The sequence below is a fragment of the Cnephaeus nilssonii genome (genome assembly GCF_951640355.1).
Source record: "Cnephaeus nilssonii genome assembly, chromosome: 5".
NCBI classification, from domain to species: Eukaryota; Metazoa; Chordata; class Mammalia; order Chiroptera; family Vespertilionidae; genus Cnephaeus; species Cnephaeus nilssonii.
This window is the reverse complement of record NC_137076.1, coordinates 19,361,549-19,383,154: the sequence shown is the minus strand read 5'-3', so window position 1 is coordinate 19,383,154 and position 21,606 is coordinate 19,361,549. Positions and strand designations below refer to the sequence as shown.

The following is a 21,606-nucleotide window of genomic DNA, read 5'->3' as shown; positions in this document are numbered from 1 at the left end:
CATTAGAGCTGGGAGGAGAGTGAGGCACTCGCCTGCAGCACGAAATTTAAGGGGGTGACAAAAATCGTAGTTATCAAGATAAATATTTTAGTGCAATCTTTTTTTTAAAAAAAAATCAAAATTGATCCAAAAAAATCCACAAGGAACAAAATATAAAAATTCTACATAAAGACAGGATCCTTCCTGCCCTGTGAGTCGTCCCTGGGCCCGGCTCCCTGGCTGCTGTTGGGGACAGGCCTGCTGCCAGGGCCACCTGCGGGCATGAGGCTTGAGCAGAACCCATGGAGCCTGTAGCTCTTGTCCCAGTGCCTACTCCTGGGGCAACCCAGGGCCTACATATGAGGAGCTGCCATTCTCTCTTATGTACAAAGAAGGGGAACACGAATGTCCTGGGGCTGCTGCAACGAATGGCCACAAACCAGTTGGCTTAAAACAATTGAATTTATTCTTTTGTGGCCTGGAGGCCAGAAGTCTGAAACCAAGGCGTCAGCAGGGCTGTGCGCCTGCCTACATTTCTCAGGGAGAATTTTTTCTTTTCTTTGCCAGCTTCTGGGGGCTCCAGGTATCCTTGGCTTGTGGTTGCATCACTCCAATCTCTAGCTTTGTTGTCATATCATCTTTTCCACTTTTGTTTGTGTCAAATCTCCCTCTGCCTGTCTCTTATTAAAGACTAGAGCAACGGTCGCCAACCTCACTGGTGGTCCATGAGGTCCGAAAGGTAGGTGACCGCTGGACTAGAGGCCTGGTGCACGGATTTGTGCACTGGTGGAGTCCCTAAGCCTGGCCTGCGGGGATCGGGCTGAAACCTGCTCGCTGACATCCCCCGAGGGGTCCCGGATTGCGAGAGGGCGGTTCTTGGGTGACGCATTCCGGAATCGGGCTCCCTCCTCTCTGGTTCTGGGTGTGTCAACAACTTCGGCTGCCAAGTCACTGCAGCTTGGCAACTCCCACGTTGAGCTCCTGCTCTCTGGTGATCAGTGTGTGTCACAACTACCGGTTGGATGGTCAGACGGTCAGACAGTCACTTAAGCTTTTATATATATATACTAGAGGCCCAGTGCATGAAAATTCATGCACCGGAGCTGGGAGGGGTGGGTCCCTCAGCCCAGCCTGCCCCCTCTCACAGTCTGGGAGCCCTTAGGGCAGGAGGAGATCAGGAGAAGGCAACGCCCATCACACCTCTGCTGCTGCCACTGCCAGCAACGCAAGCCTCGGCCGGCCCTGGTTACCTGAGCCTCAGGCGGCCCTGGGTAGCTGAGCAGCCGCCATCCGAGGCTTGCCTGTGCCTCGGGCCGACCCTGGGCAACTGGGGGACTGAGGGGACTGAGGGACTCTGGAGGCAGGTGCTCAGAGTGGCCGGACCCGCCTGGAGGTGGGCCCGGCCTTGTCGCACACCTGCCGCCCTGGCAGGCCTGAGGGGACTGGGTGCCGCCATCTTTGAGGGTGGGGCAGTCAATTAGCATATTCCCTCTTATTAGATAGGATATATTCTCAGGATTGCATTTAGGGCCCATCTAACTTAATTGCATCAGCAAAGATTCTAGTATTAGTGAGGGATCTCCAGAGAAACAGAACCAATGGGATAGATAGATAGATAGATAGATAGATAGATAGATAGATAGATAAGAGGAGATTTGTTATAGGAATTGGTCCACATGATTATGGAGGCCGAGAAGTTCTACCATATGTCATCTGCAAGCAGGAGACCCAGGAAAGCCAGTGGTGTAATTCAGCCTGTGTTGAGGCCTGAGGATTGAGGGCCTGATGGTGTAAATCCCATCTGAGTCTGAATACCTGAGAACCGATGTCCAGCAACAGAAGACAGATATCTCAGCTCAAGCAGAGAGGAAGATTGCCCTTTCTCCTCTTTGTTCGATGGGGCCCTTCGTGGGTTGGATGAGGCCCACCAGCACTGGGGACCATCTGCTTTACTCAGCCCACCACCTCCAATGCTGACTCTTCCAGAGACACCCTCACAGGCACACCCAGGAACCATGTTTGACCAGCTATCTGGGCATCCCTTAGCTCGGCCACACTGACACATGAAATCAGCATCACAACCTTTTTTGGTTAAAGGTACATTCACAGGGTCCAGTGATTAGGACCAGATGTCTTTGGGGGAGGGGCTGCTACTCAACTGCCACAGAGGGCTTCCCAAGCAAAAGATGCTCGCTCAGATTCCAAATGTACCTCCCGTGCTCTTGGTACCTCCGCACGCAGGTGCCATCTCTGCCTGCACTTCTTCTTTTTTAAAAAATATATATATTTTTATTGATGTTAGAGAGGAAGGGAGAGGGATAGAGAGATAGAAACATCAATGATGATAGAGAATCGTTGATCAGCTGCCTCCTGCACGCCCCCTACTGGGGATCGAGCCTGCAACCCAGGCATAAGCCCTTGGCCGGAATCGAACCTGGGACCCCTGAGTCTGCAGGCCGATGCTCTATCCATGGAGCCAAACCGGTCAGGGCTGCCTGCACTTCTTAATGTGATTTTCACCATGGCACTACAGCCAGACACATTTTTAGGAGCTCTGCCTGCCTCACCAAGGGTCATAGAGCTAAGTGCCAGAGCCGAGATTTGAACCCGTGCCCCTCTCTCTTACCCTCTCTCTGCCAGGCCCTCCTCGGTGACCAGTACGGCCCCTGTCCGGTCCCCACGCTGATCGAGGAGAAGGAGTGGGAGGCACTGAAGGCCCAGCTGACCGCCAGGCCAGGTGACCTGGAGCTGGTGGCTCACCACTTCCGGAGGGACGAGAACACTGTGCCCCCCAGCTACGTGCTGCAGGCCCTGGGCACCGGGGACACCCGCAGGCCGGAGGAGGCCACCCTGACCTCGGTGCTGCGCTGTGGAGCCCAGGAAGCCAGGAGGCTGGGCCTCATCACCCAGGAGCAGTGGCATCGCTACCAACGGTCAGGTGAGGTAGTGAGACTCCCCCGGGACCCATGGGAAATGCCCATGTGATCAGAATACACATTGAGGGTTGTCCAAATGCCACGGTCCGCATTTTCACAAATGCCAAACCAGCCTAGCTCCCCGGTCCTGAGAAAGGTCATTTGACAGATGACCCAGGAGAGTTCAGCCGTGTTCCAGTTAAATCTTGGTCTCTCGGGATCCTCCTCTCCTCCTCCGGCTCCATCGCTTCTCCCAGGGAGGCCCCTGGCTTTAGGGGACATGTTCTAAGACAACGACCATCCCTGTTGGCCTTGGACCAAGAGGCTCCGGGGATGCAGGACTGTTAGGCCAAACCCAGGACAATCCTGGGAAAACGGAACGCCCGAGTTAGACCCTGCTGAGAGCTCAGTCCTCTGGCCTTGCGGCACCTGCCTCAGAGTGGAAACTGAGGCCCCAGAAGGAGTCTCACCTGGCCCAGGGTGAGAGTAGGGATCAGACCCTCTGACTGCTGAGTCCATCACCCGCTCCCACCTGGCCCCTCACCTCTCACCCCACCCTCCACCCACGTCATCCTCCACTCCAGATATCAGAAAGATTTTTCTAAAAATGCAGCATAATCAGTTCCCTTCCCCACCACTTGCTGCCAGCAAGAAACAGGTTCTTATTGCTTGTGGGTTAGTAATACATCAGTTTGTGGGTTATTAGTATGTCAACTTATATTACCAAACATTACATGTAGGAATTTATGTTACTCAAACTATTAAATATATTAATTAATTTATCTACATATTCAATATATGAATTTAGATTATAAGTATACTAGGGGCCCAGTGCATGAATTCGTGCACCTTGAAAGGAACTGTGGGCTGCGAGGCTGCGGTGGACACAGGGGCGGGTCTTGGGCCATCATCCATGCCCCCGCCTGGCCCCTCCCACCATGGCCCCCTGTCCCCTGTCTGCTGGCATCCCCACTCCCGCCACCGCTGCTCCCACGCGCTGACGGCACCTGGCCCTGCTCACACCCACTGACTGTCAGCGGGTGCAAGTGGGGCCAGTGTCGTCAGTGGGTGCGAGCAGCTGCTGCTGCCCCAATTGCCCCTCAGGAGCAGGGGGAGGTGGAGAAGCCCTCAGGGGCGATCGGGGCCTGCAGCCGCTTGCACCTGCTGATGGCGCTGAGCGATCGGTGCTTGTGCTGGGCACCGGCAGCGGGTGCGAGCAGTGGCTCTAGTGCTGGCAGCAGGTGCGAGCACTGGGCGGGACCATGGCGTGACGGAGGAAAGAATTTTCAGTAACCACCAGAGGCTCACCCCGATGGCAGCGACTGGTGCCCCACCTTGGTCTGGCACCCCCTGCTCACCTGCTCCACCATTCCACCGCAGCCAATGCCCGCCATGTTCTGCACATGTTCCCTGGTGGTCAGCGCACGTCATAGCGACTGGTTGTTCAGTTGTTCCACCATTTGGTCTATTTGCATATTAGGGTTTTATATATATACTAGAGGCCAGGGGCATGAAATTCGTGCATTCGGCGGCAGTGGGGCGGGGGTCCCTTAGCCTGGCCTGCACCCTCTCGCAGTCCGGGAGCCCTCAGGGGATGTCCAACTGACAGCTTAGGCCCACTCCCCTAACCCAGCAGTCAGACATCCTTAGCATTGCCACGGCTTCTGGCTGAACGGTGCTCCCCCTGTGAGAGCACACTGACCACCAGAGGGCAGCTCCTGCATTGAGTGTCTACCCCCTGGTGGTCAGTGCATGTCATAGCGACTGCTTATTCTGCTGTTCAGTCAATTTGCATATTAGCCTTTTATTATATAGGATATATGTAAAATATGTGGATTTATATGTAAACATTAAATATATTGATTTATTTAAAGATATTGAATGTAGTAATTTATATTAATAGTATCTTAATTTTGTTAAAATATACTAATTATATATTTACTATTACTAAAATATTACATATATAAATTTATTTATAAACATATTACATATATGAATTTAATTTTATTAAAATATATTGATTTTATTTTATCTATTACTAAAATTTAATGTATGAGTTTATCAACATTAAATATGTGAATTTATGTTATGAACATTAAATATGTGGACAAATTTAATATATTGATTTTTTAAAGATACTAAATATAGTAATTTATATTAATATTTAAATTTTATTAAAGTATATTGATTATTATCTGTTAGATATATATTAATTCTAGTAATGACCTATTCACTTTTAAAAAATAAACTTTTTGGAGAGAGGATCATTTAAAAATTTTTAAAAATATATTTTTATTGATTTCAGAGAGGAAGGGAGAGAGATATAGAAACATCAATGATGAGAGAGAATTATTGATCAGCTGCCCCTTGGGAATCAAACTGTGACCTTTTGGTTCATAGGTCGATGCTCAACCACTGAGCAATGCCAGCTGGGCAAAGGGAGGGTCATTTTAGATGAACAGGAAAGAACAAGGTTATAAAGCTACCAAGATCGTGCAAAGTTCCTGTATGTTTTTTGCTCATAAGTTAACATCTTATGTGATCGCAGTACATTTGCTGGGACTGAAAAATTGACACTGATACTTAACGTCAGTACATGATGATTACCTAGACTCCAGACTTCATTCCGATTTCCTCAGTTTCCCCGTTAACATCCGCTATGTCCCAGGACCCCATCCAGGGCCCCACATTGTGTTTAGTCGGCATGTCTCCTTAAGCTTCTCTGGTCTGTGACAGTTTCTGTCTTCCCTTGTTTTCCCATGACCTTGACCACGTTGAGGAGTACTGGCTAGGTGTTTTGTAGGATGTCCCTCACTCTGAGCTGGGCTGGTGTTTTCTTGTGATTAGACTGGGGTTATAGGTTTCTGGGAGAAAGATCACAGAGGTGATGTTCCCTCTCCAAGCCATCATATCAGGGGTATCGGGTACTTGATGCCCACCTGATATCACATGTGATGCTAACCTTGGTCCTTTGGTTAAGATAGGAAAGACATATCAATTTTGAATACATGGTTGATATGACTAATGTTGATGACTACTGTTTATTGAACACTTACTAGGTCGCTATTGTTTGCTCCATGACAGGGAGCTAAATATGCTAATTGCTTTCATGACATGTCTTCCATCAAAGCCATAATCAGTATCTGGGATCTGTGCTTTAAAATGGGGCTGGATTTACAGCTCAGCCTGGCCCCTTTCCAGCTGTATTGACTTCTCGCAGGCTTATAGCCTCAGTTTTCTCATCTGTAAAATGAAACTAGTCAGAGTTGGTATGTCATGGAGTCATTGTGGGGTTTAAAGGGTCTTGTCCTAGCCATGACCTCATTGGAGCTCTGAGCAGCAATGTCAAACCTAGCCAGTTAAGAAGTCCCACATGAAAGAACAGATAGGGACTCCTCGAAAGTAGCAGGAAGCATGATGCATGTCAGCAGTGGCGTCTCGGGCATGTTGTTTTCCAGTTACCTTGCTCAGCTTTCTTTTCTAAAACCTTTTTATTTTGAAATTCACAGGAAGTTGCAAAAAAATAGTAGAAAGAGGTTCCATGTATTCTTTATTTATTTATTTTTAAAGAAAAAGGTTTATTACTTACCGGCCCAGGAGTGGATGAGGCAAACCACGGGGCACACAGCAAGGTGGTGGTGGGGAGAGTGCGCGAGAGAGCAAGCCTGGGGATCTGCTTTTTATTTATTTATCTATCTTTTCAAAAAAATTTTTATTGATTCCAGAGAGAAAGAGAGAGGGAGAGAGAGAGATAGAAACATCAATGATGAGAGAGAATCATTGATCGGCTGCCTCCTGCACATTCCACACTGGGAATGGAGCCTGCAACCCATGCATGTGCTCTGACCAGGAATTGAACTGCAACCTCCTGATTCATAGGTCGAACTCAACCACTGAGCCTTGCTGGCTGGGCTGCTTTTTATTTATTTATCTGGACATTCAATATTATTTTATATTAGTTTCAGGTGTGCAGTATAGTGGTTAGACATTTATATAATTTATAAAGTGATTCCCACCTAGCACCATTCATAGTTATTACAGTACTAGAGGCCCAGTGCAGCCTGGCCTGCAGGGATAGGGCCGAAACCAGCTCTGTGACATCCCCTGAGGGGTCCCGGATTGTGAGAGGGGGCAGGCCAGGCTGAGGGACCCCACCGGTGCATGATCGGGACTGGGAAGGGACTGCGGGAGGGCTCCAGGGCATGTCCAGCCAGTCTCGCCCAGTCCCTATTGGCTGGATCCCAGCAGCAAGCTAACCTACTGGTCGGAGTGTCTGCCCCCCTGGTGGTCAGTGCGCGTCATAGCGACAGGTCGAATGGCCGATCGGTGGGACACTTAGCATATTATGCTTTTATTATATAGGATGATTGACTAAATTCCCTATACTGCTATTTTGTCACTACCAACCAGGCATTCTTTAACCAGTTTCCACCAAAGGTAACAGCTTGCAAAACTAGAGTACAATATTACAACCAAGATGTGGACATTGTTATAATCCAGAGAGAGAGCGCTACTTTTACAGGCACACACTTGGTGTGTGTGTGTGTGTGTGTGTGTGTGTGTGTGTGTGTGTGTGTGAGAGAGAGAGAGAGAGAGAGAGTGTGTGTGAATGCAACTAGCCTATGCATGTGTATTTCATTCTGTGCAATTTTATCACCTGTGTAGCTTATAGTAACCACCACAGTCAATACACAGGGCTGTTCTCTTACTGGAAGGATCCCTCCTGCTACCCCTTTAGAGGCACACTTACCCCTCCAAACACCCAGCCCTTGGCAACCACTAACCCATCTCCATCTCTATAATTTGATTTCAACATGTTATAGGAGATGGAATTGCACAGTCTGTAATCTTTTGATTGGCTGTGTTCCATCAGCATAATGTGCTCAGCTTTTCACAGTATTAGTTCATAGAAAATCCTCAAAACAGCCCCTCACGATTGGACTGGTATGTCCATGTTACAGGGAGGAAACAGATTCAGAGAGGTACAGTGGTTTGCACAAGGTCACACAGCTTGAATATGGTCTTGGATTGGTTCATGCTGAAATGTGTTCAAGAAGGATCCCATTTTGGGACGATGAGTGGCCTTCACACCTGTTCACAGGGCTGAGGCGAGTGTGGGGTCACTCCAAGGAGGACTTTTGAGTGGCTCTTGTCATTGGCTCAGAGACTAAGTCCTGTCTCCAAGGGGCTGGCTCACTCAGCTGCAAAGAGCTAGGAGCCTCTGCTGAGTGCAGGGCAGCTTCAAAAATAACTTCTTAGGTCTGATTGCTATTTCCAAGCAATGGCTTCTAAGAAGTCAACGTGGCCCTTCGGTTCTGGAAAATATGGGTTCTCAGGGCAGCTGCTACCTGCTCTGGGACAAAGGTCTGGCAAAGGATGACCCGAGGACCAAATCTAGCCCACCATTTGTTTTCTTAAATAAAGTTTTATTGGGATATACTCGAGAGCATTCATTTGTCTAAGGTTATGCCATAGCACTCAGGCGCATGTTGAACTTCACAATCCCCACCTCCCACATGTGTCTCCCAAGTGTCCCCACTCAGGCCAGCGCGTGACACACACTCTCTCCCCTTCTCCTCTACTTTTGCAGTCATCGAGTGGGAGATAGAACGGGGTCTGCTGAGCTTGACAGATGGGGAGCAGGGGGCCACTGTCTTCTTGAGGGAGATCCAAGACCTTAACAGACACATCCTGGAAGACTGTGCCCTAAAGATGGTGGACCGGCTCGCAGACGGCTGCCTGGACACAGATGCCCAGAACCTTCTCAGCAACCTCAAGGGACGCATCGCTGACATGCAGCCGGGAGTCCTCAGGGCCCACCACCTGCCGTGGAGCCGCGACCTGGTGAATCCCAAAAATAAGGCTCACTTCCGGTACCTGCAGGAGCTAGGGGAGCAGTTTGTGGCCAGGGCTAACCACCAGGTCCTCGAGCGCCTCCGGGAGCTGGAGGCGGGCAGGCAGGAATTGGCATGGCTCTACCAGGAGATCCGTCACCACCTGGGGCTGAGTGCCGAGGCCACGAGGACCTTCTGCGGGCGCCAAGAGCTCCTGGCCCGGGTGGGACAGCGACTCCGGCAGAGTGACAATCACCCCCACACGCCCCTGGTGCTTTTTGGCCCCCCAGGCATCGGGAAGACGGCTCTGATGTGCAAGCTGGCCGAGCAGATGCCGGGGCTGCTGGGCTGCAAGACGGTGACCGTCCTGCGGCTTTTGGGGACATCACAGATGAGCCGCGACGCCCACAGCCTGCTCCAGAGCATCTGCTTCCAGGTGTGCCTGGCCTACGGGCTGCCCCTGCCTCCTGCTCAGGTCCTGGAGGCCCACACCAGGGTGGTCCAGTTTTTCCACACCCTCCTGCACACTGTCTCCTGCCGGAACTTCGAGTCCCTGGTGATCCTGTTGGACTCGGTGGAGGATGTGGACTCCACCCACCGTTGGAGGAGGGTCCCCTGGCTGCCTCCCAAGTGTCCCCCCAGGGTCCACCTCATCTTCTCGGCCTGCTCAGGGCAGCGGGGAGTTTTAGACGCTGTGCAGCAGACACTCATGGACCCAGAGTCCTACTGGGAGGTGAAACCCCTCTCCAGCAACCAAGGGCAAGAGATGATCCGGCTCCTGCTGGCGGCTTCCAGGAGGACACTGAGCCCAGGGCAGAGGGAGCTGCTCTGGGCCGGCCTCCCGGAGTGCGGGCACCCTGGGCAGCTGAGGCTGGCCTTTGAGGAGGCCCGGAAATGGGCATCCTTCACTGTGCCCGCCCCTCTGGCCTCCACTGCTGAGGAAATGCTGCACGAGCTGTGTGCCCGTCTGGAGCAGACCCACGGGCAGCTCCTGGTAGCCCACGTGCTGGGCTACATTGTGTCTTCCCGGTAAGTCTATGTTTTTGCCCGCATTAAAAAAACACACCTGGATTAATTTTATTTTTTACTAGAGGCCCGATGCACGAAGATTCGTGCAAGAATGGGCCTTCCTTCCCCTGGCTGCCAGCACCGCCTTCGCTCTGGCCAGAGCCGCATTTCCGCCTTGCTCAGGCCCAGAGTCGCCTTTCAGCCTTTCCTCTGGCCCGGAGCCGCCTTTCCGCCCTCCCACGCTGCCCAGAGGCCCGGAGCGGCTGGGGCTGTGTGGAACGCCTGTGTATGCAAATTAACCTGCCAGCTTTGTTGGGTTAATTTGCATACTCACTCCTGATTGGCTGGTGGGTGTCGCAAAGGTACGGTCAATTTGCATCTTTCTCTTTTATTAGTGTAGATGCTAGTAAATAGAGCTCATGTACAAGAAAAATATAAAACATGCTACATAGAAGTCCCTCTCTTAAAAATAAATATGATTTAGTGAACTAAGTTGTAATCTAATATACAACTCATATTATAATGCATATTGCTGAGAAACATTAGTTGCAATGCATTTTTTTCTTTTTTTGTTTTTAATCCTCACCCGAGGATGTGTGTATTGATTTTAGAGAGAGGAAGGGGGAGGGGGGAGAGGCAGGTTGCCTCCCCTACTGGGGATTGAACCCATAACCCAGGTATGTGCCATGATTGGGGATGGAACCTGCAACCTTACAGTGTATGGGACAATGCTCCAACCATCTGAGCCACACAGGCCAGGGCAGTTGCAATGCATTTTTTGGAAAGATGCTTTCGGCCTTATTTTTTACACGTAAAATAATTTTTAGTTTTTTTGAAAACAAGAAAATTCTCAGAAAACCTCAAGCAAAAACCTTGCACAGACCTGAGGGAGTCTGATGGCAGTTTATAATATTAATCTGACCTTTATTATTATTGTTATTATTTTCAATATTTCCTTGTTCTAGATCATATATTTTTTTCTTTTCCAGCCACCCCCATCCTCCTCCCCTTTGGCAACCATCAGCTTGTTCTCTGTATCTATGGGTCTGTTTCTGTTTCGTTTTGCTTATTTATTTGTTTAGTGTTTTAGATTCCACATATAAGTTAAATCATACGGTATTTGTTGTTGTCTGACTTATTTCACTTAATGGACAACCCTCTAGGTCATCCAGGTTGTCACAAATGGCAAGATTTCATTCTTTTTTATGGCAGAGTAATATTCCAATATATATATATAGTGGCCAGATTATTATGATCTCTGAATGCATAATAACCTGGCCATTCAGTGTATGTATGTGTATATATATATATATATATATATATATATATATATATATATATATTAGATGCCTGGTGCATGAATTCGTGCATGGGGGGGGGGGGTCCGGTCACCCTGGCCAGGGTGAGGGGACATGAGCAGTTGGCCGGCCTGCCTGCTGGTCGAACTCCTGGTCGAGGGGACAATTTGCATATTAGCCTTTTATTATATAGGATATACACTGAGTGGCCAGATTATTATGCGTTCAGAGATCATAATAATCTGGCCTCTCAGCATATATATATATATATATATATATATATATATATATATATATATATACTAGAGGCCCAGTGCACAAAATGTGTGCACTGGTAGGGTCCCTAGCGGCTGCCGGCTGGGGCCTCCCTCCCTTCCTTCGGCTGGCCCAGTGCCCTGGTCGAACTCCCGGACAAACTCCAGTCATAGGGACAATTTGCATATTATGCTTTTATTATATAGGATACCATCTCTTCTTTATCCATTCACTCATTGAAGAACATTTAGGTTGTTTTGATATCTTGGTTATTGTAAATAATGCTGCACTGAACATTGGGGTACATATGTCTTTTCCAATGAGTGCTTTGGATTTCTTCAGATAAATACCCAGAGGTGGAATTGCTGGGTTCATATGGCAGCTCTATTTTTAACTTTTTGAGGAACCTCCATGCTGTTTTCTATAGTGGCTGTGCCAATTTACAACCTCACCAACAGTGCACAAGGGTTCCATTTTCTCCATGTTTAACTCTTTTTATTTATTTATTTATTTATTTATTTATTTATTTATTTATTTATTTTTATTAATCCTTACTCAAGGATATTTTTCCTATTGGATTTTTAAAATATATTTCTTTATTTACTTTAGAGAGAAAGGGAGAGGGAGAGAGAGATAGAAACATCCTATATAATAAAAGAGAAACATGTAAATTGACTGTACCTCCGCTACGCTCACCAGCCAATCAGGAGTGAGTATGCAAATGAACCCAACAAAGATGGCGGGTTAATTTGCATACACAGGCGCTGGGCGGAGAGCAGAGTGGGAGAGCCAGTGGAGAGTGGAGAGTGGAGCGGCTTGGGGAACTTGGCTCCCCAAACCACCAGACGGAGAGCAGAGAGGGAGAGCTGGTGGCTTGGAGGACTTGGCAGAGCGGGAGGCTGTGGGATGGAGACAGAGCAGGAAGGGAAAACCAAGAGTGGGGGGAGCACCAGAATTCTGGGAATAGTAGTTCTGGTGGCAGCCCAGGACAGGAAGTGGAAGCCCAGAGCACCAGGAATGCTGAGAATCATAGTTCTGGGGGCAGGCGGATCTCCTAGACACTAGAGCAAAGTGAGCCTGGAGCAAGTTACTGTTGTGGTGGGGGATGGAGGGAAACCAAAGGTGAGAGACATAAGTCAAGTCAGAGTGTCTAGGAAAAATTAAAGGGAGGATATCCTAAAACTTCCAGGAAATCTCCACCAATGAAGCAAAGAAAAAAAAAAAAGCCTCTATTATTTTGTGAGCAACAAACCAAACTGGGTTGGGGTCTCAGACAATTCGCTCATATGATTGCAAAAACAGAAACTCCTGGATTGGAGAGGGCTCCCCTGAGGGCTCCCAGATTGGAGAGGGTGCAGGTTGGGCTGAGGGACCCACCAATTGATGACTAGTCAATGATAATAGAGAATCATTGATTGGCTGCCTCCTGCATGCCCCTACTGGGGATCAAGCCCACAACCCTGGCCTGTGCCCTTGGCCAGAATCGAATCTGAGATCCTTCAGTCCGCAGGCCAATGCTCTATCCACTGAGCCAAACTGGCTAGGGCTGATTTTTTTTTTCTTTAGAGAAAGTGGAAGGGAACGAGGGAGAGGGGGAGAGAGAGAGTGAGAGAGAGAGAGTCATCGATTGGTTGGTTGCCTCCCACACAGTGCACCCGAACAAGGCTGGGGATTGAACCTGCAACCCAGGTCCTCTTTTTAGACTTGACCTATAAGGCACGCAGTCATCTCCTAGGGCTGCTGTAACAAATGACAAACTGGGAGGCTGGCTTAGAACAAGAGAAATTTGTTCTCTGACAGTGCTGGAGTCCAGCAGTCTGAAATCAAGGTGTCCGCAGGGCCGTGCTCAGGTGCGAGAGGAGAACCTGTCCTAGGACTTCCTTGGGCTCCTTAGCGTCACTCCAGGCTCTGCGCATGTTGTCTCCTGGCCTCTCCCCGTGCGTGTCTCTCTGTCTGAATTTCCTTCTTCGTGTAAGGACCCTGCTCGTTAGATGAGGGCCCACCTTAATCCAGGATGACCTCACCTTAACCTGATCACGTCCCCAGAGACTGTTGTCAAATAAGGTCCCATTCACGGGTTCCAGGTTGACGCTTATTTGGGGGAAACACTATTCCACCCACAACAATTCATGTATCGTAAAGTTCACTCTTTTAAAGTGTGGCTCTGAGAAGGCTACAAAGGGCTAATTCCAATGCAACTCTGATATTTGGGGCTAGTGATCTGAATTCATGCCAGCAAGCTCAGTGTACATTCTTGATAACCTATAATTAAGTCCCTACCTCCTTCCCAGATACTGGTCTTGCAGAACCTGTTACTGTAAACAGTGCACTGCCCTGGAGGGAGGGTTATTAATGCTGTCGCCAGGCCAGTCCATCAGCTATGGCCTGGAGACCCCCAACACCTGGGGGCCTTCTTGCAAGGCCTGCGAAAAGGACCGGAAGCATGGTCCATATTTGTGGGACAAAGACCACAGGGAGATATAAAAAGAAGCCCCATGCATGTTTCCGCACTCAGATTTGGAAAGCTATTCCCTGAGTCCGCCGGTGTATTAAACAGTATCCCTCCTCTTCCTTAAAGCATTGCTTGGTTTTTCTTTGGTCTTCTGCAACAGCTCCATTGGTCAGGCATTGTCTTGTGCACTGAAAGGTTGCTGGTTCGATTCCTGGTCAGGGCACATGCCCAGAGTTGAAGGTCCAATCCCCAAGAGGAAGCCAATTGATGCTTCGCTCTCACATCCATGTTTGTCTCTCTCCATCTCCTCTTCCTCTCGCTCTAAAAAAAAATCAATAAAAATATTTTTAAAAAAGAAATTATAAAGTGTACATTTCAGTGGCATTTTGTACATCTCCAGTGTTTAGCAACCACTATCCATCTCCAGAACATTTCATCACCCCCAAAGGAAACCCCATCTGCATTAGCAACGCGCCCCCCACCCCCATTCTCCCTCCCCTGGTTCCTGATACCCACTGATCTGCTTTCTGTCTCTATGCAGACAGAAATATAAGATTTATTTTGTAAAATTTTTACTTTGAAATACTTTCAAAGTATAGACTAATGGAAGAACTCCCATAGTGCAAAGAATTCCCCTACATCAGGTTTTCTCAGCCTTGGTGCTACTGACATTTGGGGCCAGATTCTTCTTTGCAGTGTGTGTGGGCCTCCTGTGCACAGTAGGGTGGTAAATAGCATCCCTTGCCTCCACCCACAAGATGCCATCCTTATCAGGGCGACCAAAAATGTCTCAGGGTGTTGCCAAGTGTCCCCTGCAGGCAGAATCGGCTCTAGTTGACAACTGCTGCCAAATGCCCTTCCCCCAGAATCACCAATTAGCCACATTAGCTTTGTCTCCCTCCCGCCTTCTCTCCCCCCCCCCCTCAATCTCTTTTTCAATATGTGTTTATTGATTTCAGAGAGGAAGGGAGTGGAAGAGAGAAATAGAAACATCAATGATGAGAGAGAATCATTGATTGGCTGCCTCCTGCATGCCCTGCACTAGGGATCAAACCCGCAACCCCGGCTTGTGCCCTGACTGGAATCGAACCGTGACCTCCTAGTTCACAGGTCGACACTCAACCATTGAGCTATGCAGGCCAGGCTCTCCCTCTCATTTATTTATCAATGTTTTCCTTCATACTCTTCTATCTATCTATCTATCTATCTATCTATCTATCTATCTATCTATCATTTTTCTTTCTATTTTTTCTACTGATCTATCATCTATTTTTCACTAGCTAGCTAGCTATTTTTCTTTTATTTATAATCCTATTTATCTATCATTCTCTCTTTTTATTTACCTACCTATCTAATCTCTGTCTTAATATCTATCTATTTAAACACACACATAACCATACAAACACATACATAGTTTTCCCCTGAACCACTTGAGAATTTATTACAGGCATCACTCCTCTTTACCCTTAAATATGTCACATTTTTCCTAAGAACAAGGACAACCAGAACCCCACGTTGCCACAGGACAATGACAAAACTCAGAAAATGTATCACCAACACAATTATATTATTTAATACACAGTTTATAGTTAAAACTTGCCAATTGTCACAAAAATGTCCTGCATAGCTGCCAATTCAGAACCACACATTGCATTTAATTATCATCTCTTTGGTCTCCTATAATCTGGAATATTCTGTTGTCTGTCTGTGCCCTTTTGAAGAGCATGGACCACAGTCCTCAATTTTTAATGGGTATATGTATCCTGGTCCTGCTTTTGAATAATGGGTCTGGTACAGCAGGTCTGGGGTAGGGCCTGGGACCCAGGTATCACTCCTTCGATGCTACTGGTCCAGGGAGCACAGCTTGTGAGGGGGGGGGGGGGCGGGTGTGTAAGGAGATTGTAGGTCCTTCCACCTGATGTTTGGTCTGATGTTTCCTTGTGATCACATCCAGGTTAAACCCGAGTGATGCTTGGCCCTTCTTGGGCACGATTTTTCCCCCCACTGTAAATATGCAATGTTTCCATTTGTAATTACAAAACAATGTGCGGGGAGATTTCAGGAAAAAAAAATCTCCTTAAAGCAAACTTCTCTGGCCCAGCCAGTGTGGCTCAGTGTCTGAGCATCAACTTATAAACTAAGAGGTCACTGGTTCAATTCCCAGTCAGGACACATGTCCAGGTTGCAGGCTCGATCCTCAGTAGGGGGTGTGTAGGAGGCAGCCGATCCATGATTCTCTCTCATCATTGATGTTTCTATCTCTCTTTTCCTCTCCCTTCCTCTCTGAAAAAAAAAAAAAAATCTAATAAAAGAGTAAGATGCAAATTGACCATACCTTCACGACGCCCACCAGCCAATCAGGAGTGAGTATGCAAATTAACCCCAACAAAGATGGCGGGTTAATTTGCATATGCAGGCGCTTAGTGGTGGAGGCGGGGTGAGATGCTTGCCACGATGCAGGCATTCCGCATCACCCCAGCCACTCCAGGCCTCTGGGCAGCATGAGAAGGCAGAAAGGAAGCTCCGGCCGGAGCAAAGGCGGTGCCTGCAGCCAGGGAAGGAAGGCCCATTCTTGCACAAATCTTCATGCATCAGGCCTCTAGTATATATATATTTAAAAAGGAAACTTCTCTGAAGAATCAACCTCAAACCTGTATCTACATCTAATTATAGGCTTGTGGCATGGAAGTCAGCAAAATTGTAACAGGAAAATCTAATTCTATTGTGTTTATAGAGTTTAAAGAAATGAAGGTTGCTCAGCCCAGAGAAAGTTTTGGGGCTGCAAACTCTGGTGAAGCTGGGTCAGGATGGTCAGGAGGGATTGCTCAGAGATGCCAGGTGTGGACAGTGAGTCAGAAAAAATGAGCAGGAGCTAGAAGCGTGTTCATCTCACGCACCCAGCAGCCCAGCTGAGCTCCCGCCCCCAGGAGGGTGGATGGAGGCCAATTAGCAGACACACCAGGCAACAGAGCTTTAGCTTAATAAAAGCCGCCAGGAACGCTCAAGCCCATAAGCAGGGATGCTTGACAATGCAATTTTGCCTCTTCTCCGTTTTAGGGGCAGTTTTTCTCTTCCCGACCTTTGTCTTTTGCCACAAATCAGGCAAGGTGGGCGGGGATCACGGAGGGGGCTTTTTGTTTGTTGTTTGGTTGGTTTGCCAGGAACAGAATCCCATTCACACTAACGCTTAAGCAATAAGAGCTTTAAGCCGAGGCCGAGGGAGGCGCTCGGGAATCCAGGGCCACTCCAAAGCCAACTCCAGGGGGCATACCCCAGATTTTGCCAGTAGTACCCCAGAGTGGGGGCCTGGCATGGACTCTACAATGATAGACTGGGGAATGTTCCGGAATAAAGGGTTTGGGCCATCAGGCCACTGCGCTGCTGTCTTTATGGAGGAAGCAGGTTGTCATGGAAACAGGCAAGCCACAGGAATCAGGGCAGCTTTTCATCCCCTCTCCCTCTGGATCCGCTCCACACATCAGCTTTTGTGCTAGTCCCTTCCTTCCTCCTCCCCAGACGTCCAGCTTGCCACAAGCTTCGGTTGGCATCCTGAGCTCCCATCTCAGGGGCCTGACGCCATCGTCCTGGCTCCCCCTTGAATCCTGCTCGCAAAATCTGGGGAGACAGAAATCAATTGGCCTTTCTGGCTCCACATCTGATGCAATTAGTGGAGCAGAGGGGCCTCGCAGAGGGCAGGACAGCCGCTCCTGCGGGTGCGGAAGGCGCTTGAAGGTTGGTGATGACAGGGGAGGGGACTTGAGTGCCTCCAGCTCCATGAACGTATGCTGTTTACAGATGGAGTTGTTGGTGTGACGGTGGAGCCAGGAGTGTGCTCACCTCACAGCACCCAGCAGCCCAGCTGAGCTCCCGCCCCCAGATCAGAGTTGGAGCAGATCTGAGTTGTTCTAGGCCAGCGCCCCGCCCCCCAGGGAACACCTGGCAATGCTTGGAGACATTGTTATTGTCATAACTTGGGAGGGGGGTGCGACTGACATCTAATGGGTGGAGATCAGGGATGCTGCTCAACACCCTGCAGTGCTCAGGACACCCCCTCAGGGAATGATGAAGCCCCAAATGTCAGCAGTGCTGAGTGTGAGAAAGTCTGCCTTCCCCCCTCCCCATATCTCTCTCTCTCTCTCTCTCTCTCTCTCTCTCTCTCTCTCTCTCTCTCTTGTTGATACCCACCTTGTCATACATCAGAAAATTCTGAGTAGGCCATCTCTATATGTGAAGAAGGTGGCAAGTGTCTTGATCAAAATGAAGACTCTTAGATTTGATCAACCCTAACAAGGACTTTGCTCAACATAACAGAATTTAAAAAAAAAATCCACATGAGTTTCTAAGTGAGGTGCAAGCAGAAGCCAGAGCCTCCCTCGCTCCCCTGCTCCGAAACGAACTCTGATGGTCTCCATCCCTGCAAAGCTCCCACGCTCGCAGGTGTTAGAAAGTCCATTCAGTTCAGCACCAAAACCAGACGATCGCCCCATTTAAAGCCACTCCCTCCCTCTCACTCAGCCCTTTCTCAGGCCAGGAAATATGGGGTAGACTGGGGTGGGCATAGTTGGTTTCTGCATTATTTTCCCAAGTTACCTCCTCTCTCCCTCCCTATGCTCCCCTGGGGCGGGGACGGTTGGAGGTCCTGCAGCTGTGTGGCCGCAGAAGGAAAGGTCAGGAAAGACCTTAGGTGATGGGCACAGATGGAACCAGGCGTTGGTGCCCACTGGGCCTGGGCACGTCCAAATGCTGATCCTCAGGGTGACGGGCAGGACACTGTGCAGCGAGCTGGCCATGCCCCTCTATCCCTTGGCGTCTGCGTCCTCCACGTGCAGGAGACACAGGTGTGTTTCCCATCCTTCCTTCCTGCAGGCACGGGCTCTCGGAGGCTGAGCTGAAGGACGTCCTGTCCTTGGATGATGAGGTCCTGCAGGCTGTGTACCAGGACTGGGCCCCGCCCAGCAAGGAGCTGCTGCGTTTCCCACCCCTGCTGTGGGTGAGGCTTCGTCGCGACCTGGGGAACTGCTTGGCCAGGCGGCCTGTGGATGGCTTCACACTCCTGGCCGTCGCCCACAGGTAGGCCCAGTGCAGAGGCGACGCTGTCCGCGTGCCTAAGAGCAAGAGCTCGCTGACCAGGCTCCTCCTTGGCCCAGACCCTCTTCTCTCCCCACCCCCAGGAGTCAAGTCCACTTGGTCCAGCATTCAAGGGTGTCCGTGCCCCGACTCTAACATAACTAGCTTGTTGTCTATGAGGAGAAATTCACATGTAAAATTCACCGTTTTAAAGTGTACAACTCGGTGGCACTTCGTACATTCACAGTGTTTGCGACCAGCCCCTCGAAGTTCCAGGACATTTTCATCACCCCGAAGGAGACCCCGGCCCCAGGAGCAGTCTCTCCCATTTCCCCCACGGCCCCTGGCAACCTCTAACCCGCTTTCTGTCGCTGCGCTTTTGCCTGTCCGGGACATTTTATATCGATGGGATCAGCATGTGGCCTGTTGTGTCTGGCTTCTCTCACTCAGCATCATGTTTTCGAGATTCGTCCACGTTATAGCACGTGTCAAAGCTTCTTTCCTCTTTATGATTGCAGGGATGCATCACTATTTATTTATCTGTTCATCCACTGATGGATATTTGGGTTGTTTCCGCCTTTTGGCGAGTGTGAATAGTGCTGCTGTGAACTTGTGTGTGCAGGTTTTTCCATTCCCTTGGTAAATACTCAGAATATATATACGCATATATACTCTATATAATTCCAGGAATAGAATTGCTAGGTCATTCAATAACTTATTTTATGTTTAACACGAGGAGCCCAAAGGTATGTTTTTTAAATAAATTTATTTGGGGGGGGGGGGAAGATGGGCCCATTAAGAGATAAATGTTAAGTAGCAAATAGGATGGTGATTTAGGATGGACTTGCATTTGGGAACTGTCTCCTGGAAGGCCAGTGGTCAGCTCTGAGCTTGCCGGGTTCCAAGGCCCACCAGCCCATGTCCCCTCTCTGCAGACAGCTGGCTGAGGTGGTCCGAGAACGCTACCTATCAGGGCCTGAGAAAGCCATGAGGCACGGAATCTTGGCTGACTTCTTCTTGGGAGCCTGGAGCCAGGGCACCAAGAAACTCATCACCCTGCCACTCGTGGGGAAGCCCCTGAACCTGGACCGCAAGGTGAGATGTCTGCACCCCTGTTCTCCTCCACCTTCAACCTCCACCCAGCTGTGCGGGCAAGACCAAGTCACTATTCACACATTTCCTTCCAGTCTTTCTTCTTTTATGCCCAGGAGCTGGGCATCCTTAGCTGATGTGCTGCCCCCTCGTTTTTTTGTTTTGTTTTTGCCTCTCAAACACCTCAAGGCACAGCTTAAATGCCTCTTCCTACAGGAAGCCTTCCAGGTTTTTCTTCCTTCTCAATTACTTGGTCTTTACTTTGTGTTTCCTTCACTCCGAGGCAGAACTTACACGTTTTTAAAATCACTTTTTAAAATGATTTTTGGAATCATTTTAGATTTACAGAGGAGTTGCAAATTGAATACACAGACTTCCCCTGGGCTCTTCTGTCAATTTCCCCCGACATTAACATTTTCCATAACTGTAGCCCACTAGCAAATACACTTGCAAGTCTTCTGTTGTCATAGATTTTTTTTTTTCTTTGTCCCCTGTGATGGACACACAGGAGGCCAGAGACAGGGCCAGACCTGGTGGTTTCTCGTTGCTGCCCTTCCTCCTCTCTCAAGACTCACAGGTCTCCCTTGTGCCCAGAACCCCTGCAGGCTGTCGCATCCTTTCCCTCTGGGATGTGGTCTGTACTCCTTCCTGGCCTCCCAGCCTCAGGACCTTTAGTCCATCCTCCCAAGGAATGCTTCTGACAATGCAGTCTGATCATGCCTCTCCTCTAACACCTCCCATGGCTCCCCAGTGCCCTCTGTGCCCTGTCCAGCCTCCCCAGCCTGATATTCATGATCTTCTGCCTACAAACTCCCCAGTCTCTTTCCCACCATGATTGCCCACTATGCCTTATTATTCAGCCCTCCCCAAACTCTCATTCTGCTCTCTCTCTCTCACCTTTGGACGGTTGCACATGCCATTCCCTTGCCCAGGAATCCCATTGTTTGCCCTCACATTTCACCAGGCAGACTCCTATTTATCCTCTGAGGCTCTGCTCTAATGCCCCTTGGGCTCCCGGAACCCCATATCCCTCCCTCTGCCCCAGCCCAACGTGTGGTGGGTCTAGGGCATCTCTGTCGGGAATTGTGTCCCCGTTCCCCGCAGCATCACGTAGTGCCCGGCCTGGCCTGCCATCCCCTCCTCCTCTGCAGGTGGCCCCCCAGCCTTTGTGGTTCTCGGATACTGTTGCAAACCTGCGGAAGCTGAAGGAGTTGCCCTATCACCTGCTCCACTCGGGCCGCCTCGAGGAGCTGAAGGAGGAGGTGCTGGGTAAGCCCTGGGCAGGACCCTCCACTGTGCTACCCCTTTCAAGAGCCTGGGAAGAGTGAAGGGCAAAAGTCAATGTCCTTGGCTTCTCTTGGGCACTGGATCTCACCTGGTGTGGTTCTGTGCCCCCTTTTCAGGGGACACTTGGCAATGTCTGGAGATATTTTGGATGTCAAGACTCGGGGAGGGGGTGCTATTGGCATTGAGTGCTGGTTGATAGTGCAGAGGGCGAGAAAGTCAGCCTTAGAATGAGAACGACCCTGTCTATCAATATGGCAATTGTCCCTATCTGTTTACCTACCATCTTTCTATCATGTCTATTCCTCAATCATATCTACCTGTCATATCTGTCTATCATTTCTACCTCTATCTCTCATTTATGTCTTTCTATCATCTTTATATCTATCTATCCATCTATTATCTATCCATCCATCTTTCTT

The 21,606-nt window shown here is 49.2% G+C and overlaps 1 protein-coding gene across 1 annotated transcript in view; it reads left to right on the top strand.

The window, feature by feature from the left end:
* Nucleotides 1–21,606, top strand: part of NWD1 (NACHT and WD repeat domain containing 1) — a gene marked incomplete at both ends in the record, with an annotated part of 62,668 nt that overhangs the window by 9,264 nt on the left and 31,798 nt on the right. The window contains 5 exons of the mRNA XM_079772104.1: nucleotides 2,620–2,917; nucleotides 8,485–9,757; nucleotides 18,608–18,811; nucleotides 19,744–19,903; nucleotides 21,052–21,169. Coding sequence (XP_079628230.1) covers nucleotides 2,620–2,917; nucleotides 8,485–9,757; nucleotides 18,608–18,811; nucleotides 19,744–19,903; nucleotides 21,052–21,169 — 2,053 coding nt within the window. The remainder of the gene's footprint in view (nucleotides 1–2,619; nucleotides 2,918–8,484; nucleotides 9,758–18,607; nucleotides 18,812–19,743; nucleotides 19,904–21,051; nucleotides 21,170–21,606) is intronic.